The sequence below is a fragment of the Ostrinia furnacalis genome, unplaced genomic scaffold, assembly GCF_004193835.3.
Source record: "Ostrinia furnacalis isolate ACB-3 unplaced genomic scaffold, ASM419383v2 OfSCF1353, whole genome shotgun sequence".
NCBI classification, from domain to species: domain Eukaryota; kingdom Metazoa; phylum Arthropoda; class Insecta; order Lepidoptera; family Crambidae; genus Ostrinia; species Ostrinia furnacalis.
The window spans coordinates 228,381-245,644 of record NW_021131592.1 but is presented as its reverse complement, the minus strand read 5'-3'; the positions used below and the strand labels follow the sequence as shown (position 1 = coordinate 245,644).

Here is a 17,264-nt window from a genome sequence, read left to right as displayed (position 1 = left end):
TGCAAGTTAAGAAAACGTAATAAAAACTTTTCAAAACTCTTAAAAATTATTGCACAGCGTGCTATGGAGAGGACTGTGCTCGGTGTTTCTCTACGAGATCGAATCAGAAATGAGGAGATCCGTAAACGAACTAAAGTCGCTGACATAGCCCAACGGATTTGTAAGCTGAAGTGGCAATGGGCAGAGCATGTATACAGAACTGACGGCCGATGGGGCAGCAAGGTTCTGAAGTGGAAGTCATGTACCGGAAAGCGCAGCGTAAGATGCTCACTCTCAAGGTGGACCGACGACCTCATAAAGGTAGCGGGAAGGCGCTGGATGCAGGCCGCCACCAACCGGCCATTGTGGAAATCATTGGGGGAGGCCTATGTTCAGCAGTGGACGTCCTATGGCTGAAATGATGATAATGATGATGATTAAAAACTTCCTAAGAAACAGAGATGATTCATCATCATCATCTGAAATCAGCCTCCTTCATTACTGGACGTCAACAATGCCAATAACCTCGATATCTTGCTGTGTCAGTCGTACCATTGATACGACGGGGCCCAGTCTACATTAAAATAAATAATTAAATCTCCTAAATTTTGATACAGGGCCCGTCAAAGATACCAGCCTCTACCAGAAGAGTTCATAAAGTCGTAATTTTCAGCGCACGAAGATAAAAATATTTACGAGTATGTTGAAAACGCACGCATGGCAAGAAACAGAACATTTTTGGTTAGAAGCTTTATGAATTCGACACCTGCGAGAAACTAGGTAAAGCAAACAAAGCTAGTCGCAGTCAGAAGCATACGGTACACGGAGTGCAATGAATTTTATAGTACGGCTCCTGCTACTACTCCTGTGACGTATAAAGGAATGGGCAAGTCTGTTTTTAGACTTTAGTCCTTTGATATTGTGAAAGAAGTCGTTAGAAACAAAAAAACAGGACACGTAAAACGAAATTTCCAGTTATCCTAAATGTAAGTATATTTAGCTACGGTTACAGTAACCAGTGATTTAGTAAGAAAACTATGAGTCAGGAAGGATATACTTGTATAAATATTTAGTTGCTCAATTCATTTCCATAATAATATTGTGAGTCATTTGCAAGGAACACCGTCACTTATAAAAGCAAACATGTAAGCTACTAATTAGATGTGCAGTTTAAACCAATATAAAACAAATTGACCATTTCACAAAGCAACAATAGCGCTGGGTTCTAAATATTTTAAAACATCAGTCGTGCTACACACTTTCAATTGTTTTGTTTTAAACAATGACCCGATACAAAGCAGAGCATCACTACTTCGCCAGACGAGGCCTACATTTTCATAACAGAACTCTAAATTTGAACACAAGTGTGCGGAGTGACGTACGAATCGCCCATAAACGGCTGTGGGTCAACCAGGACAGAGGCTTTACGGTAACGACGTCACTATTTAGCACCGTCTGGGTTACCGTTACGTCCAAAGAACCGATTGGACACATAAGATTTCGTGATTGCGTGGTTCGAGGACAATTTTGTGTCTGTGTCAGTGCCCAGTGACGAATAACCTTGAGGCACACGTGGTTACACTGGTAATAAATGCTCACAAGTTGCTGTGGAGCTATGATTATGATAAGTACTAGGTACCTACCTACTTATTTATGAATCTAAGACTGGTACATACCTATTACTATTATAAAACCTAATATTAGCTGGAAAACTTTCTTGCTCGTGTACATAGGTATACTTAAATAACTGAGCTGTTGTACATTATGTTGATACTAAAATTACTAGCAATTATTTAGATATTAATATCAGCCTACATGAGGCGTTCGAAAAGATATTCTCGACTGCTCGATGCAACGTAATTCGAGCGATATTATGCATATCAATTAATATTATAATTATATGTGCCCCCGCCACTTGAAGCGAACGCTTAAGCCTGCTTCAGGTTGCACCCATTTACAGGATGTAACAGAAAATAGACATTCGACTTTTACGGAATCAAATAGCAGCCTCTTTTCCATTAGATCAATGGAAACATTCCTAAAAACTATATCAGAGTTGTTCAAAGAATGTTCCATTTTCTTACTTTAGTAAGTACTAGCTTTCCGCCCGCGGCTTCGCCCGCGTGGAATTTTGTCTGTCACAGAAAAACTTTATCGCGCGCGTCCCTGTTTCAAAAACCGGGATAAAAACTATCCTATGTTCTTTCCCGGGACTCAAACTATCTCTATGCCAAGTTTCATCAAAATCGGTTGCGAGGTTTAAGCGGGAAAGCGTAACAGACAGACAGACAGACAGAGTTACTTTCGCATTTATTGTTAGAAAGTAGTTTGAACACCAAATAAACTATAGACTCTATAGAATGTATTGTCTATGTGGATTATAAAATAAAAGACACTCGATCTTCGGCTTTCACAGAAATACGTTATTTTATTTCAATTATTCCCATTATAATAGGTTATGGGCCCAGTAAACCCAAAAAANTTTGGCATAGAGATAGTTTGAGTCCCGGGAAAGAACATAGGATAGTTTTTATCCCGGTTTTTGAAACAGGGACGCGCGCGATAAAGTTTTTCTGTGACAGACAAAATTCCACGCGGGCGAAGCCGCGGGCGGAAAGCTAGTTATGTATAAATTTAATTTATCTGAAAATGATACACAATAAAAGTGTACTTTACTACTTTAAGGGTAATATAAATTGTCGTTTTATTACTTTTACCTAGCCCTACTCTCTTCATTTCACTCAGAAAAAAAAGTACGTAGATCTACGTATTTTCTATATGGAAATTGTACCATTTCTACGTAATTTTCTAATCTGTCCTACGACTTTTTCAAAATCCGAGTTGGCAACATTTACGGCTGACAAACGGCCCAAATAGAGCACTGTCGTTTATTAAGTATATTAAGAGATAAATCATGAAGACCATCTGTGCGTTTGTTCTCTTTATATCAATTGATATGGATGTCCTCGATTTTGTAGTGTCAGAGAAATAATAGTCGGAAAAAGGACGGACAAATAAATATAGTTGGTCAAGGTATTTTTATTAGCTTTGTATTAACTGGATACTTCGTCTTTAGGGTTCCGTAGTCCTGACATAGTTTCGTCATGTCCGTCTGTCTATCCGTGGAAACTATTGGTTTTAAAAATCTGGAAAAAATCGTATAAATTACTTTATATGAAGTAATTGCTTGCTTCAGCTTTACAGCTACGGAATCCTACACTGCGCGTGGCACGACACGCACTTGGCAATTTTTTTCTATCTATCTATTCTCTTATCTATCTATCTATATAAATAAAAATGAATTTTTGTTCGTTAGTCTGATTAAAACTCGAGAACGGCTGGGCCGATTGAGCTGATTTTGGTTTTAAAATGTTTGTCGTAGTCCAGGGTAGGTCTAAACGGTGAGCAAATACGCGCACGATATTGTTTTTCTGTGACAGACAAAATTCCACGCGGGCGAAGCCGCGGGCGGAAAGCTAGTTAAAAATATTTCTCACAGAGAGCATTATTGGGGTAAGGTGGAGGGTACAAATCCATGATTAATGACCTGCGATTTGAACCTATTGCTAATCTAGTGCCACGAGTAAATCACATACCAACAAGCTGTCAACGCTTAAAGCATTTTATAAAAGAAGATAATAAAACTACGACTTTATCTCTAAGGCCCAGTTTTTTGATTCATAGTTAAAATAACAAATTGTTAAATTTTGCTACTAATGGTTAAATATTAACAAAATGTTAACTAATAGCAGGCCTGGCTCACTCCGCGCGGTACATCCGATAATTACCTACAGCGAAGCGCCCCGCCGGCGGGTATTATATCAGTCGAGTGTCGTGCGCGCCCGTCAGGACGCTGGCGTGAGTTGTAGTATCTAATTCTACGATCGAAGTTTTATTTAAAAATGGACATACTTAAAGAGAAAGAAATTGTGCGGCGTTCGGGTGTTTAAATTCGAAAAGAAATCTACCGGATTTTATTTATCTTTTTTTTCGCTTCCCAAAGATGCTGAAAGGTATGTTGGCCATGTAGGTAATCAATAATTCTTAGGATAGTATAGGAACCTAACCTACCATGACTACTGCTCAGAATGCGTTCGTTTGTTTCAGCCAAATGATGTCCACTGCTGGACAAAGGCCTCTCCCAAGGTTTTCCATAATGAATGCGTTACACTACATACGTACGTAATACGTACGTAAACCTACATACGTACCTCATGACATATAAGTAATTTAATTATTATTTCACTAGACAGCAACCCTAACAGCGTAAGAAGAGTTCAGAGGCACGCGATAGAAAGAGACAAAACTTGTAGGTGAATAAAATTGTAGGTACGTAGTGCTGTGCGAGCTGAATTCCACTGTATCGCGTCGTAGCAAGATTCGCATTTATTTAAATCGTCTTGCGGAGTAATCCTTCTGTACCTGTACTATTACTTATTGTTAGAAAGTAGTTTGAACACCAAATAAACTATAGACTCTAGAATGTTTTGTCTATGTAATATTTTATCGATGATAAAATAAAAGACACTCGATCTTCGGCTTTCACAGAAATACGTTATTTTATTTCAATTATTCCCATTATAATAGGTTATGGGCCCAGTAAACCCAAAAAGTTATAAATAAGTGCATTATCTGGAATAGGCGCATATTTATTTACAAGAAGCAAGAACTGAAACATCAAAAATGTCTTCGAACGCATTCCTAACCAGTGTGCCTAAGCTATTGGGTCGCCAGAATTACCATGAATGGGCANTATAGGGCTGACTTCGGTAAAATGATGTGACGTGAGGTGCCAAACTGCGGAAAATGGCGGAGGAAATACATGATTTAGCATGAATTATCATGAATAATATTAACTACTTATTTACCTCTCGTCGAGCTGGCGCAAATGAAGGCCCAAAACCAATATTTACCTCTCAGTGTCTTGAGGCAACTTAAAAAAGTACATTCTGTGTTTTTATTATTATTTAGGCAGTTAAATACTGCACAGTATTTAGTACACCATTTTCTTTATTTTCTTCCATCATACACAAGAATACGCGTGCGTGAGTCAATTTTCGCTCGTATGTGAGGCCTTGTCGAATAGTATCCTGTGGGTGGGCCATCGTGCATGTTTTGTTTTCGATGTAAACTCGCGGAGATGAACAGGCCTGTCGGTACACGCTAAATTATCCATGAGTGCACACGCACACTGCAATAATGACGCTCGGATTGGTCGGATCAAACTCCCCGCACCAAGCGCTTCCCTCGACCAAAAAAAAATTGGTGGCGTTTTCGTGGATGGCACGATCAATAAGCGCGGGAAAATAGGTATATTGCGTTCGTCATTAATAACTTTACGTCAATGACTCAAAGTCAATTAATGTTAATTACATAATAATATCAAACATAAGTCATAATTTGGGCTTCTATTGAATCAGTGACAAAAGAGCGAGAGAGGAGGAAATAAAAACAAAATCTTCTAAATTAATCATAGGTAAAAAAACCGGGATTTAATCGAATTTGTAATAAGAACTTATTACATAGGATAAAATACATAAAAAAACAGTCAGAAATATTTAAAGGCACTTACCCAAATTATCTGCGCCTCGCGGAATGATGACGTCAGCAAACTTCTTTGTCTGTAAATAATGATAGTAACTCATTAGTTAAACAATTAAACTAGTTAGGTTTTTTTTACATTATTCACTTTACTTTGTTTACAAAACTTGTTTGATCGATCATTTTCCGTAATTAATTAATGACAATAACAATTAAATTTTAAAGTTTATGGGCCCATACAAATTATGACATTCTTCGACTTCAAATTTTGTATTACATGAAACACGGTAGTACATAAGATGGGACACAAAATTAATAATACAACTACAGTTCAACGTCATGTCTCCCCAAATTATTAGCCGACTGTGACAGAAGGAGGGTTATGTTTTTTCGAGTGTATGTTTTTAAATGTTGTTTAAGTCTTACCGGCAGACAGAACTCCTCGAAGGCAGGCTTGACGAAGTTCATGTACTGGTTGAGGACCTGCTCCAAGTCGCGGCCGCGCTCCATTATGTCGCGGGGCACTGGATAAAACAACGACCAATTAATCAACTTTAGAAACGCTAAACACTGGCATCTTATATCCTTGTAATAGATGCTATTTTTCAACAATTTCATGTTAATTAATTGTTTATTTGCCAAGGGATAAATGTCTGACTACAAATGGCAGATATTAGAAGGACGATAGACAAAAATTCAGCAGTCTGATGCCTAAACCACGTGGTCGAAAAATCGATGAGTGTTAAAATACAATTGAGAAAAAATCTATTACGTTCCGCACATGAAAACAAACAAATCCTAGGTTAGGTTACTATCAGCTACACTCACAGCACAACTCTACGCTGCTCCTTTTTACCCGACTGCGCCAAAAGGAGGGTTATGTTTTAAGTAAGTTAACGCAAGTTACGTTTTCCAATATCAGCAGCAGTAACCACACGCACGCATTGACGCTACTCGGATTCATTGATTTTGCTAATTTTCTGTATAAACGAAAATTTGATATGCCTGTTGCTATTTGATGAGTTATGAATACTAAATTGTAAAAATACATTAAAAAAATTTTGTTACCTCTCCTGGCGAGCCTGGTGTCGGAGTCGGTGTCAACAAACAGCTTCATGTGGAACAGCTCCCGTACTTCAGGGAAGTAGAACACGAGGATGCCTTCAATGAGCACCACGTCAGCCGGGTAAATGGTGTGCGAGCGGTGAGGGCTGGTCGGAGGAAATGTAAGTCAATATCTCAGGAAATGTGGCAGCTTACTTATAAAAAACCTCTCAACTTTATTTTTGCAAGTAGGCTTTTAAAGAGCACTTTTACAGTCCCAGCACAAGAAACTCGGTCACATACAGCATCCAATTTTATAAAAAAGGTAACTTCACTAAATATGGTAAGAAGACAACATACTGTACATACTGTACTGAATATGACACTGACAATGCAAGTCATAAAAATTAAATATTTGTCTAAGTTAATGTCTCCCACTGACTGGAATTATTTTTATATCCTACCTAATTCTAACCTTCCATAAACCTATCGACTAGACACAATCTCATGCAAAAATGAGAGGTTTTATTTAGTTGGTAACAATTTCTAAGAGTATAGTACTAAGTGTTAAGGTTGTAGCTGGCAGGAAATTCTTTCGTGGACAGATCTATACCTTCTAAAATCTAGTGCAAATTCAGCTTACACTCACACACTAAGTCAGGTGCAGATAGTTTTCTTCCCTTAAAAATACATTTCGTACTTACTGAATAGCATTTGTGATGTAATCATATTCCGGCACCTCCACCTTCTTTCCAGCCAGGATGTCTTTGAGCACAGTTAGGAGCTTCTTATCATCAAACGCATCTGGGTGGTCAAAGTTGAACTGCCCGCGTTCGGCGCGGAGCCTCTCTGACGGAGTCAGTGTACGGTAGAATGAGTCTTGGCTGATGCAGACGACACGCCTCTCTGTATGCTCTTTTTGCTGCTGGCCCAGTTTCTCCATGATCCGTTGGCATACTGTTGACTATGGGAAATTGTAATAGTAAGAAATTAAATACATTTAAACATTTTTTAAATAAATAACTTGAAAAAATCAAACTACATAAGGAAGGTAAGGCGGGAATCGAACCCACTACCTTTCGCTTGCTGGGCGTCTGCTCTTCCAACTGAGCTACTTAGACACCAGGTGAACCCGTCGTTTGAGAAGCGACTTTAATTGCTAAGAAATTTTAATATCAATTACATTGAAACAGTTGATATGAGTAATGAGTACTTCTTCTTCTTTTCGTGTCGACAACAAACCTACACAGTAATGAGTACTAAAGAAATCATATACCAAAATTTAGCTTTGTTTTTTTGCTTCTACCCTCTACTCACATAAAAATACACACTACACAGTGTAGTAAGAGATAAAAAGGAATAGAAAACAATTCAGAATGCTTGTTCTCTTACAGTAGTTATTATAATAATCACGGTTCGAAAATATCCGATATTTATTATAAATATCAAAATATCGGATATTTATGATATATATCAGATATATATCAACTTTGATATATATCAATTTTGTATGAAAGCCATACTATTATTTTTGTTAGAAAGTAGTTTGAACACCAAATAAACTATAGACTCTAGAATGTTTTGTCTATGTAATATTTTATGGATTATAAAATAAAAGACACTCGATCTTCGGCTTTCACAGAAATACGTTATTTCATTTCAATTATTCCCATTATAATAGGTTATGGGCCCAGTAAACCCAAAAAGTTATCAATAAGTGCATTTATCTGGAATAGGCGCGTATTTATTTACAAGAAGCAAGAACTGAAACATCAAAAATGTCTTCAAACGCATTCCTAACCAGTGTGCCTAAGCTATTGGGTCGCCAGAATTACCATGAATGGGCGTTTGCAGCGGAAAATTTGCTGGTCTTGGAGGGCATGTCTGACTGCATCAAGCAAGAATGTTCAGAAGCCAGGGCAACAGAAGACAGAAAAGCAATGGCCAAGCTGATCCTAACAATAGATCCGTCATTATACGTCCACATTAAAGAAGCTAAAAGCACCAAAGATCTGTGGCAGAGAGTAAGAAACATGTTTGATGATTCTGGATTCTCAAGACGAATAACATTACTCAGGAATTTGATATCAATTCGCCTTGACAGCTGCGAATCAATGACGAGTTATGTTACACAAATCATCGAAACGGCCCAGAAGTTGTCAGGAACAGGTTTCTCCGTAAATGACGAGTGGATCGGGAGTTTATTGTTAGCTGGTTTGCCTGAAAAGTATTTCCCCATGATTATGGCAATCGAGCATTCGGGAATCGCCATTACCAGTGACGTAGTGAAAACGAAGCTCATAGATTTGGCAGGAAATGACTGCGAGGCGGGAAGCGCATTCTTGAGTAGAGGGCAGCACAGTCGTCATAGTTTGAAAGTTGGTAGCACTGGCAAGTTCGACAACTCCAACCAACTTCATGGCGGTGCGTATGGCGGAAATGGAAAGTCTATGCCCGACTCATCAAATGTCAAATCGGACAAGTCAAGTGTCAAGTGTTATCGTTGTAAGCAGTTTGGACATTACAAATCTCAATGTAAACAACAGAGTAATCAGCCTCAGATAAAGAAAACAAACGCATTTTCGGCAGTTTTCTTGAGTGGAAATTACAGCAAACAGGACTTTTATTTGGATAGCGGTGCGAGTACACATATGACTCCAAATATAAACATGATACAGAATGCATCTTTTACTACAAGCATTAAGGAGATTATAGCGGCAAATCAGAATGCTATGCCAGTTTTATGCTCTGGGGATGTCGATATCATGACCGTTACTCCGGATTCCCTTTATGAAGTGACGTTGAAAGATGTGTTGTGTGTACCTAACCTTACCACAAACCTAATTTCCATCAGTCAACTTATCAAGAATGGGAATAAAGTCGATTTTAAGGAGAATTGTTGCTATGTTTACAACAGACAGAACACATTAGTGGCTGTAGCAAATCTGATAGATGGTGTCTACAAGATGGTCATAGAAAAGAAACAGTGTTTGTTTACATCAAGCTCTTCAGCAGCAAGCAGTGAAATGTGGCACAGGAGACTTGGACATCTGAATATGAACGATCTGAACAAGATGAAAGATGGAGCAGTGACAGGAATATCGTGCACTGATAACTCCGTGATCAACAAAAACTCGTGTACCGTGTGCTGTGAAGGAAAGCAGTCGCGCTCACCATTTGGCCATGTGGGAACGAGGAGCAGCGAGCCATTGGAAGTTATCCACGCTGATGTCTGTGGCCCCATGGAGGTTACTTCAATTGGTGGAGCAAGGTATTTTCTTATATTTGTTGATGATTTTACTCGAATGGTGTTTGTCTATTTCCTCAAAGAAAAAAGAGAAGTTTTCAAGTACTTCAGGGAATATAAGGAATTGGTAGAGAACCAACAATGTAGAAAAATCAAAGTATTCAGAACTGATAATGGGTTAGAGTTTTGTAGCAATGAGTTTGAGAATTTCCTAAAAAAGAGTGGCATAATACATCAAAAGACCAATCCATACACTCCCGAACAAAATGGTTTGAGTGAACGAACTAATAGGACAATTGTAGAGAGAGCCCGTTGTTTATTATTTGATGCAGGATTAGATAAGAAGTTCTGGGCAGAGGCAACAAACACCGCTGTCTATCTTAAGAATAGATCTGTAGCATCAGGACTAAATAATAAAACTCCTTATGAGCTCTGGACAAACAGGAAACCAGATTTAGCCCATATTAGAATATTTGGAAGTCATGTTATGGTTCACATACCAAAAGAGAAACGACTAAAGTGGGATAGTAAATCAAGACAGCACATATTAGTTGGCTTCTCAGATAGTGTAAAGGGATACAGAGTTTATGACCCCATCAAAAGATGTATTACAACCAGTAGAGGTGTTATTGTACATGAGAATGCAAAAGGAAACTGTACATCAGATTCTAATGTAACAGTTTCAGTTGGGGATATTGTCCAATCAGAGGTTCCAAGCAGTAGCAATAACATGGATGAAGAAAAGTTGGATGTCATTATGAGCCCTGTAGATTTCACTGAAAATGAGTCGCATGATGACACAGTAGGACCTTCAGAGTCTAATGCTTTGACGACTGATTTGGATTCAACTTTGCATCAATCTCAAACATCTGAAGAGGTGAAGGAAACAATGTTACCAGAACCAGCAATTACAGTAATACCCAAACGATTGAGAAGGCCACCAGAACGGTATGGGTATACTAACTAATGCAATGCCAGCTGATGTTCTGACTTAAGCGTTATGTTCCGTAAAACTTGTTTTTGTAATTATCGTTTATTTGCTGTAGTTGGGGTGTTAGAAAGTAGTTTGGACATCAAATAAACTATAGACAATCTTAAACTTTATAGAATGTTTTGTCTATGTAATATTTTATGGATTATAAAATAAAAGACACTCGATCTTCGGCTTTCACAGAAATACGTTATTTCATTTCAATTATTCCCATTATAATAATTATACGAGTAAATGCGAAATTTTGTGTGGATGTCTGGATGTTTGTTACTCTTTCACGCAACTAGACGACTACTACTGAACGGATTTTGATGAAACTTTACAGTATTATTGTTTATAACCCAAAATAACAAAAAAAAATGACTATAATTTATGACGACCTGTGACAAACTAAATTTCACGCGGGTGAAGCCGCGGGCAAAAGCTAGTAACAAATAATAGAAAAGTTTAAATCATATTCGTTCTTGTAATCTTACATTTGTAAGAGTCTTTTAGAGCTTTTAAAGACATGATTTATCAATCCAGAAAAACTATTTTCTGTATTGTCTGCGCGTAATTTTCAAATAATATCAGCTTCGGCCAACCAATTGACACTATGGTATAGCTGTACTAGAAGATTCGTCAGTGAGGTGTTATAGACAGAGTCTCTTCCAATAGTGCCAAGTCACTAACTAGCCGATAATTTCTCTATCCAAATGTATTTTACCCGAAACGAAACCTACAAATCCTTCGGATTCAGCGCTCTTACTTCGAACATTCGGCTTTGTTCCCCCAAGGAATAGTAACAGAACGTTGAGCAGCTGATTTTCTAACCGCCGAGTTATCTAGCGTGCAAACGGCGCTGCAGTAACGCAAACATCCGAGGAACTAATCTGCAAATTGCCCTTTGTCGTGACGTCACACCGCCCCGGGTAAAATATTCAACAGAATCTGGGCTCTTCTGTTACGTTTCTGCTAAGCTTTATATCTTTGCTTCGCTAATTTGCTTTGTGAAAAAATATTCAGGACGTTTTATGAAATGGAAATCACATTTGCTGAATGCACATGTCACATGAATTTGCACGTTATCAATATTTGAACCAAAATTGTTAACAGAATAAAATAATACCAATACATGTAGCTTTGAAAACAATGCAAACATAAATTGATACAATGTTTTTCTGAATATAAAAATAATCAACGCAAATATTTCGCTCAACACACATTGAATAATTTGTTTAAAATTACATTTTCATACTTAATGTCAATTTAAACAAGTGTTCAATGCCCCTTTCACTTTTTGTAATAAGCCCCTGTGCTTCCACAGTGCATCTACAACAGACATAAACATCAAACTGGTCTATAACTAAAAGCCAAACACTGGTGTATCTTATACAGTTATATTAAGAGCCATTTTCCAACAAAAGCGTTGACTTGATTCGCTGTCGACTGGTCAAAATTATGCACAAATCGTCTTACTTCAGCAAACGCCAGTTGTGGTGACAGAGGGCGGGCGGCTGCTGACGTCACCGGCCTCTTCAAACAAGGGACAGCAAGTTGATACGCTGGGGCTATAATGTTGACAGTGCTTATAAGTTGAGGTTTTGAAGAGGGACCAAGTTTCTTATACAAGCAATAAAATGTTGATCCCATCAAAAACAATACTTGTCAAAAAAACCAAGTCTCGCAACTCAGTTGTTCTACGGTAAAAAGTTGTGAGATCCATGTAATACCAAGTCCAGGCCAGGAAAACTTTAACGTTTTACATAAATTATTGACTTGGCCATCGCACTAAATAATTTAATTTACACGTGTTTTCATGCGATGGCCAAGTCAATAATTTATGTAAAACGTTAAAGATTTCCTGGCCTGGACTTGGTATTACATGGATCTCACAACTTTTTACCGTAGAACAACTGAGTTGCGAGACTTGGTTTTTTTGACAAGTATTGTTTTTGATGGGATCAACATTTTATTGCTTGTATAAGAAACTTGGTCCCTCTTCAAAACCTCAACTTATAAGCACTGTCAACATTATAGCCCCAGCGTATCAACTTGCTGTCCCTTGTTTGAAGAGGCCGGTGACGTCAGCAGCCGCCCGCCCTCTGTCACCACAACTGGCGTTTGCTGAAGTAAGACGATTTGTGCATAATTTTGACCAGTCGACAGCGAATCAAGTCAACGCTTTTGTTGGAAAATGGCTCTTAATATAACTGTATAAGATACACCAGTGTTTGGCTTTTAGTTATAGACCAGTTTGATGTTTATGTCTGTTGTAGATGCACTGTGGAAGCACAGGGGCTTATTACAAAAAGTGAAAGGGGCATTGAACACTTGTTTAAATTGACATTAAGTATGAAAATGTAATTTTAAACAAATTATTCAATGTGTGTTGAGCGAAATATTTGCGTTGATTATTTTTATATTCAGAAAAACATTGTATCAATTTATGTTTGCATTGTTTTCAAAGCTACATGTATTGGTATTATTTTATTCTGTTAACAATTTTGGTTCAAATATTGATAACGTGCAAATTCATGTGACATGTGCATTCAGCAAATGTGATTTCCATTTCATAAAACGTCCTGAATATTTTTTCACAAAGCAAATTAGCGAAGCAAAGATATAAAGCTTAGCAGAAACGTAACAGAAGAGCCCAGATTCTGTTGAATATTTTACCCGGGGCGGTGTGACGTCACGACAAAGGGCAATTTGCAGATTAGTTCCTCGGATGTTTGCGTTACTGCAGCGCCGTTTGCACGCTAGATAACTCGGCGGTTAGAAAATCAGCTGCTCAACGTTCTGTTACTATTCCTTGGGGGAACAAAGCCGAATGTTCGAAGTAAGAGCGCTGAATCCGAAGGATTTGTAGGTTTCGTTTCGGGTAAAATACATTTGGATAGAGAAATTATCGGCTAGTTAGTGACTTGGCACTATTGGAAGAGACTCTGTCTATAACACCTCACTGACGAATCTTCTAGTACAGCTATACCATAGTGTCAATTGGTTGGCCGAAGCTGATATTATTTGAAAATTACGCGCAGACAATACAGAAAATAGTTTTTCTGGATTGATAAATCATGTCTTTAAAAGCTCTAAAAGACTCTTACAAATGTAAGATTACAAGAACGAATATGATTTAAACTTTTCTATTATTTGTTACTAGCTTTTGCCCGCGGCTTCACCCGCGTGAAATTTAGTTTGTCACAGGTCGTCATAAATTATAGTCATTTTTTTTTGTTATTTTGGGTTATAAACAATAATACTGTAAAGTTTCATCAAAATCCGTTCAGTAGTAGTCGTCTAGTTGCGTGAAAGAGTAACAAACATCCAGACATCCACACAAAATTTCGCATTTACTCGTATAATTATTATAATGGGAATAATTGAAATGAAATAACGTATTTCTGTGAAAGCCGAAGATCGAGTGTCTTTTATTTTATAATCCATAAAATATTACATAGACAAAACATTCTATAAAGTTTAAGATTGTCTATAGTTTATTTGATGTCCAAACTACTTTCTAACACCCCAACTACAGCAAATAAACGATAATTACAAAAACAAGTTTTACGGAACATAACGCTTAAGTCAGAACATCAGCTGGCATTGCATTAGTTAGTATACCCATACCGTTCTGGTGGCCTTCTCAATCGTTTGGGTATTACTGTAATTGCTGGTTCTGGTAACATTGTTTCCTTCACCTCTTCAGATGTTTGAGATTGATGCAAAGTTGAATCCAAATCAGTCGTCAAAGCATTAGACTCTGAAGGTCCTACTGTGTCATCATGCGACTCATTTTCAGTGAAATCTACAGGGCTCATAATGACATGATTGATTGATTATGTACAAAAAATGATACAAATATTTTATTTAAACAGTGAGTCTGCAGTACGAGTACGTGTGTGAAAAGTATTATTTCTTAATTTAATAAGTACTCGCTTAGTTTATTAACTTCATAGTTCGTTCATAATTAATTTATATTTTTTCCTGTTATCTGCGAAAATTAAAATAATGTAGGCATTGTGTTGACTGATTCTAATTTACCTTCGATATTTTATAGGAGTCATTGTTATTTTTAGTTGACGATATTTTATTTTTTTCTCTAGTTCGCTCACTCTTCACTGACAAGCACAATCTGTTAAGTAGACAATAATTATTAATTATTTACAATGCTTACTATAATCGAACAATAAATAAATAAGATGTTCTGTTGTGTTGTGTTGTGTTGTTGTGCGGCGAATGTGTTAAATTTTTTACAAGTAGGTTAAGTAGGTAGGTAAGGTACATAACATTTATTTACGTGACACGCCATCGACAAGAAACTTTTCAATTTATGATATGCATTTTGTGGCCCTGAAAAGGGCCTTTTGTTTTTGTNTACCAAAAGAGAAACGACGAAAATGGGATAGTAAATCAAGACAGCACATATTAGTCGGCTTCTCAGATAATGTAAAGGGATACAGAGTTTATGACCCCATCAAAAGATATATTACAATTAGTAGAGATGTTATTGTACATGAGAATGCAAAAGGAAACTGTACATCAGGTTCTAATGTAACAGTTTCAGTTGGGGATATTGTCCAATCAGAGGTTCCAAGCAGTAGCAATAACATGGATGAAGAAAAGTTGGATGTCATTATGAGTCCTGTAGATTTCACTGAAAATGAGTCGCATGATGACACAGTAGGACCTTCAGAGTCTAATGCTTTGACGACTGATTTGGATTCAACTTTGCATCAATCTCAAACATCTGAAGAGGTGAAGGAAACAATGTTACCAGAACCAGCAATTACAGTAATACCCAAACGAGTGAGAAGGCCACCAGAACGGTATGGGTATACTAACTAATGCAATGCCAGCTGATGTTCTGACTTAACCGTTATGTTTCGTAAAACTTGTTTTTGTAATTATCGTTTATTTGCTGTAGTTGGGGTGTTAGAAAGTAGTTTGAACACCAAATAAACTATAGACTCTATAGAATGTATTGTCTATGTGGATTATAAAATAAAAGACTCTCGATCTTCGGCTTTCACAGAAATACGTTTTTTTATTTCAATTATTCCCATTATAATAGAAATGATTGCTATTTTCCGTTCATTTTCATTTCATGAAATGATGATTTTTATTCATGTGATTTCACATGTGAAATTTCACAGGCAATGATTTTTATTCGCATTGTTAAAATATAGCTCTTTCATATAATGTGCTACTTTTAATGAAGTATGAATTATGAGGAACGATTGCCAATTAGCTACTATATTGAATGTGACTTAATATCTGTTTTATGTCGCACAACAAAAAACAAACAGTTCCACAGCACAGTATGTAGGGGAGAGTTCGGTATATTGTACCGCCGGGTAAATTGTACCACCCTCATATTTCGTATTTATTGAATGTCTGTAACTGCAACACTCAGCGATACACAACTAAAATCAATTAATATCGGCCATGTGGTTTTTGCCGTGACAACAAACACGTGTGTTTTATTTTGAAAAGTATTTTTTCATTGTTTTCAAGTAACTTTTGACAATACATGTTTAGTTTGCAATTTTGTTAAATTTAATTACAGGGTGTTTCTAATATATTATTTAGAAGCGTAAATTAGTGTGGATTACAATTATTTGAAACATTTTTCGGTATTTATAAGCTATATTTTTTACCAATTTTTTAAAAGCACTATCACCTAGTCGGCTAAATTGTACTAGTCCAGTAGAATTAGCTTTTAAATCGGAAATAATTCCTACAAAAGATTTTATCGTTTTAATGGCTTCATTGGTTGCCCATTAAGACTCTCCTAAGTTTTCGACTTCGACGGAGTTGTGCTTAAGTGGTGGGGGCCCCCGAAAGGGGCATTTTTTCGGCTTTCCGGTTATACCGCGTAAAGGACTTACCCTATCAAAAAGTGGTCTTCATGACGGTTAAAGGGCACTTAATCCTGCATTGAATAAGACCAAATTCATATGTTTTGGACAAACCGTTCTCGCGCTAAAGTTCGGCAAAGTAGAAAATATACGTATAATTAATTACCCTCTCCACGTCCAATGGTTTGATACCCACAGGCTTCCAAGTCTTGAAAAGGGCCACCTCAACTAGTGTAACCCTATCAAGGCTTACGAGCTTGATGCGCATATCCTTGTTCGTCCNGGGATAGTAAATCAAGAAAGTACATATTAGTCGGCTTCTCAGATAATGTAAAGGGATACAGAGTTTATGACCCCATCAAAAGATATATTACAATTAGTAGAGATGTTATTGTACATGAGAATGCAAAAGGAAACTGTACATCAGATTCTAATGTATCAGTTTCAGTTGGGGATATTGTCCAGTCAGAGGTTCCAAGCAGTAGCAATAACATTGATGAAGAAAAGTTGGTTGTCATTATGAGCCCTGTAGATTTCACTGAAAATGAGTCGCATGATGACACAGTAGGACCTTCAGAGTCTAATGCTTTGACGACTGATTTGGATTCAACTTTGCATC

At 37.2% G+C, this 17,264-nt stretch overlaps 2 protein-coding genes across 2 annotated transcripts in view; both read right to left on the bottom strand.

The window, feature by feature from the left end:
* ogre (optic ganglion reduced) overlaps positions 1 to 17,264 on the bottom strand; it is a 63,396-nt gene that overhangs the window by 20,012 nt on the left and 26,120 nt on the right. The window lies entirely within an intron of this gene.
* Positions 5,493 to 7,836, bottom strand: LOC114352421 (Uridine-cytidine kinase). The gene is made up of 5 exons (XM_028304021.1): positions 7,825 to 7,836; positions 7,269 to 7,528; positions 6,589 to 6,731; positions 5,947 to 6,044; positions 5,493 to 5,600 (listed from the first exon to the last, which is right to left on the bottom strand). The coding sequence occupies exons 1-5, from the start codon at positions 7,834 to 7,836 to the stop codon at positions 5,538 to 5,540; spliced, it is 576 nt and encodes a 191-aa protein (XP_028159822.1). The 3' UTR covers positions 5,493 to 5,537.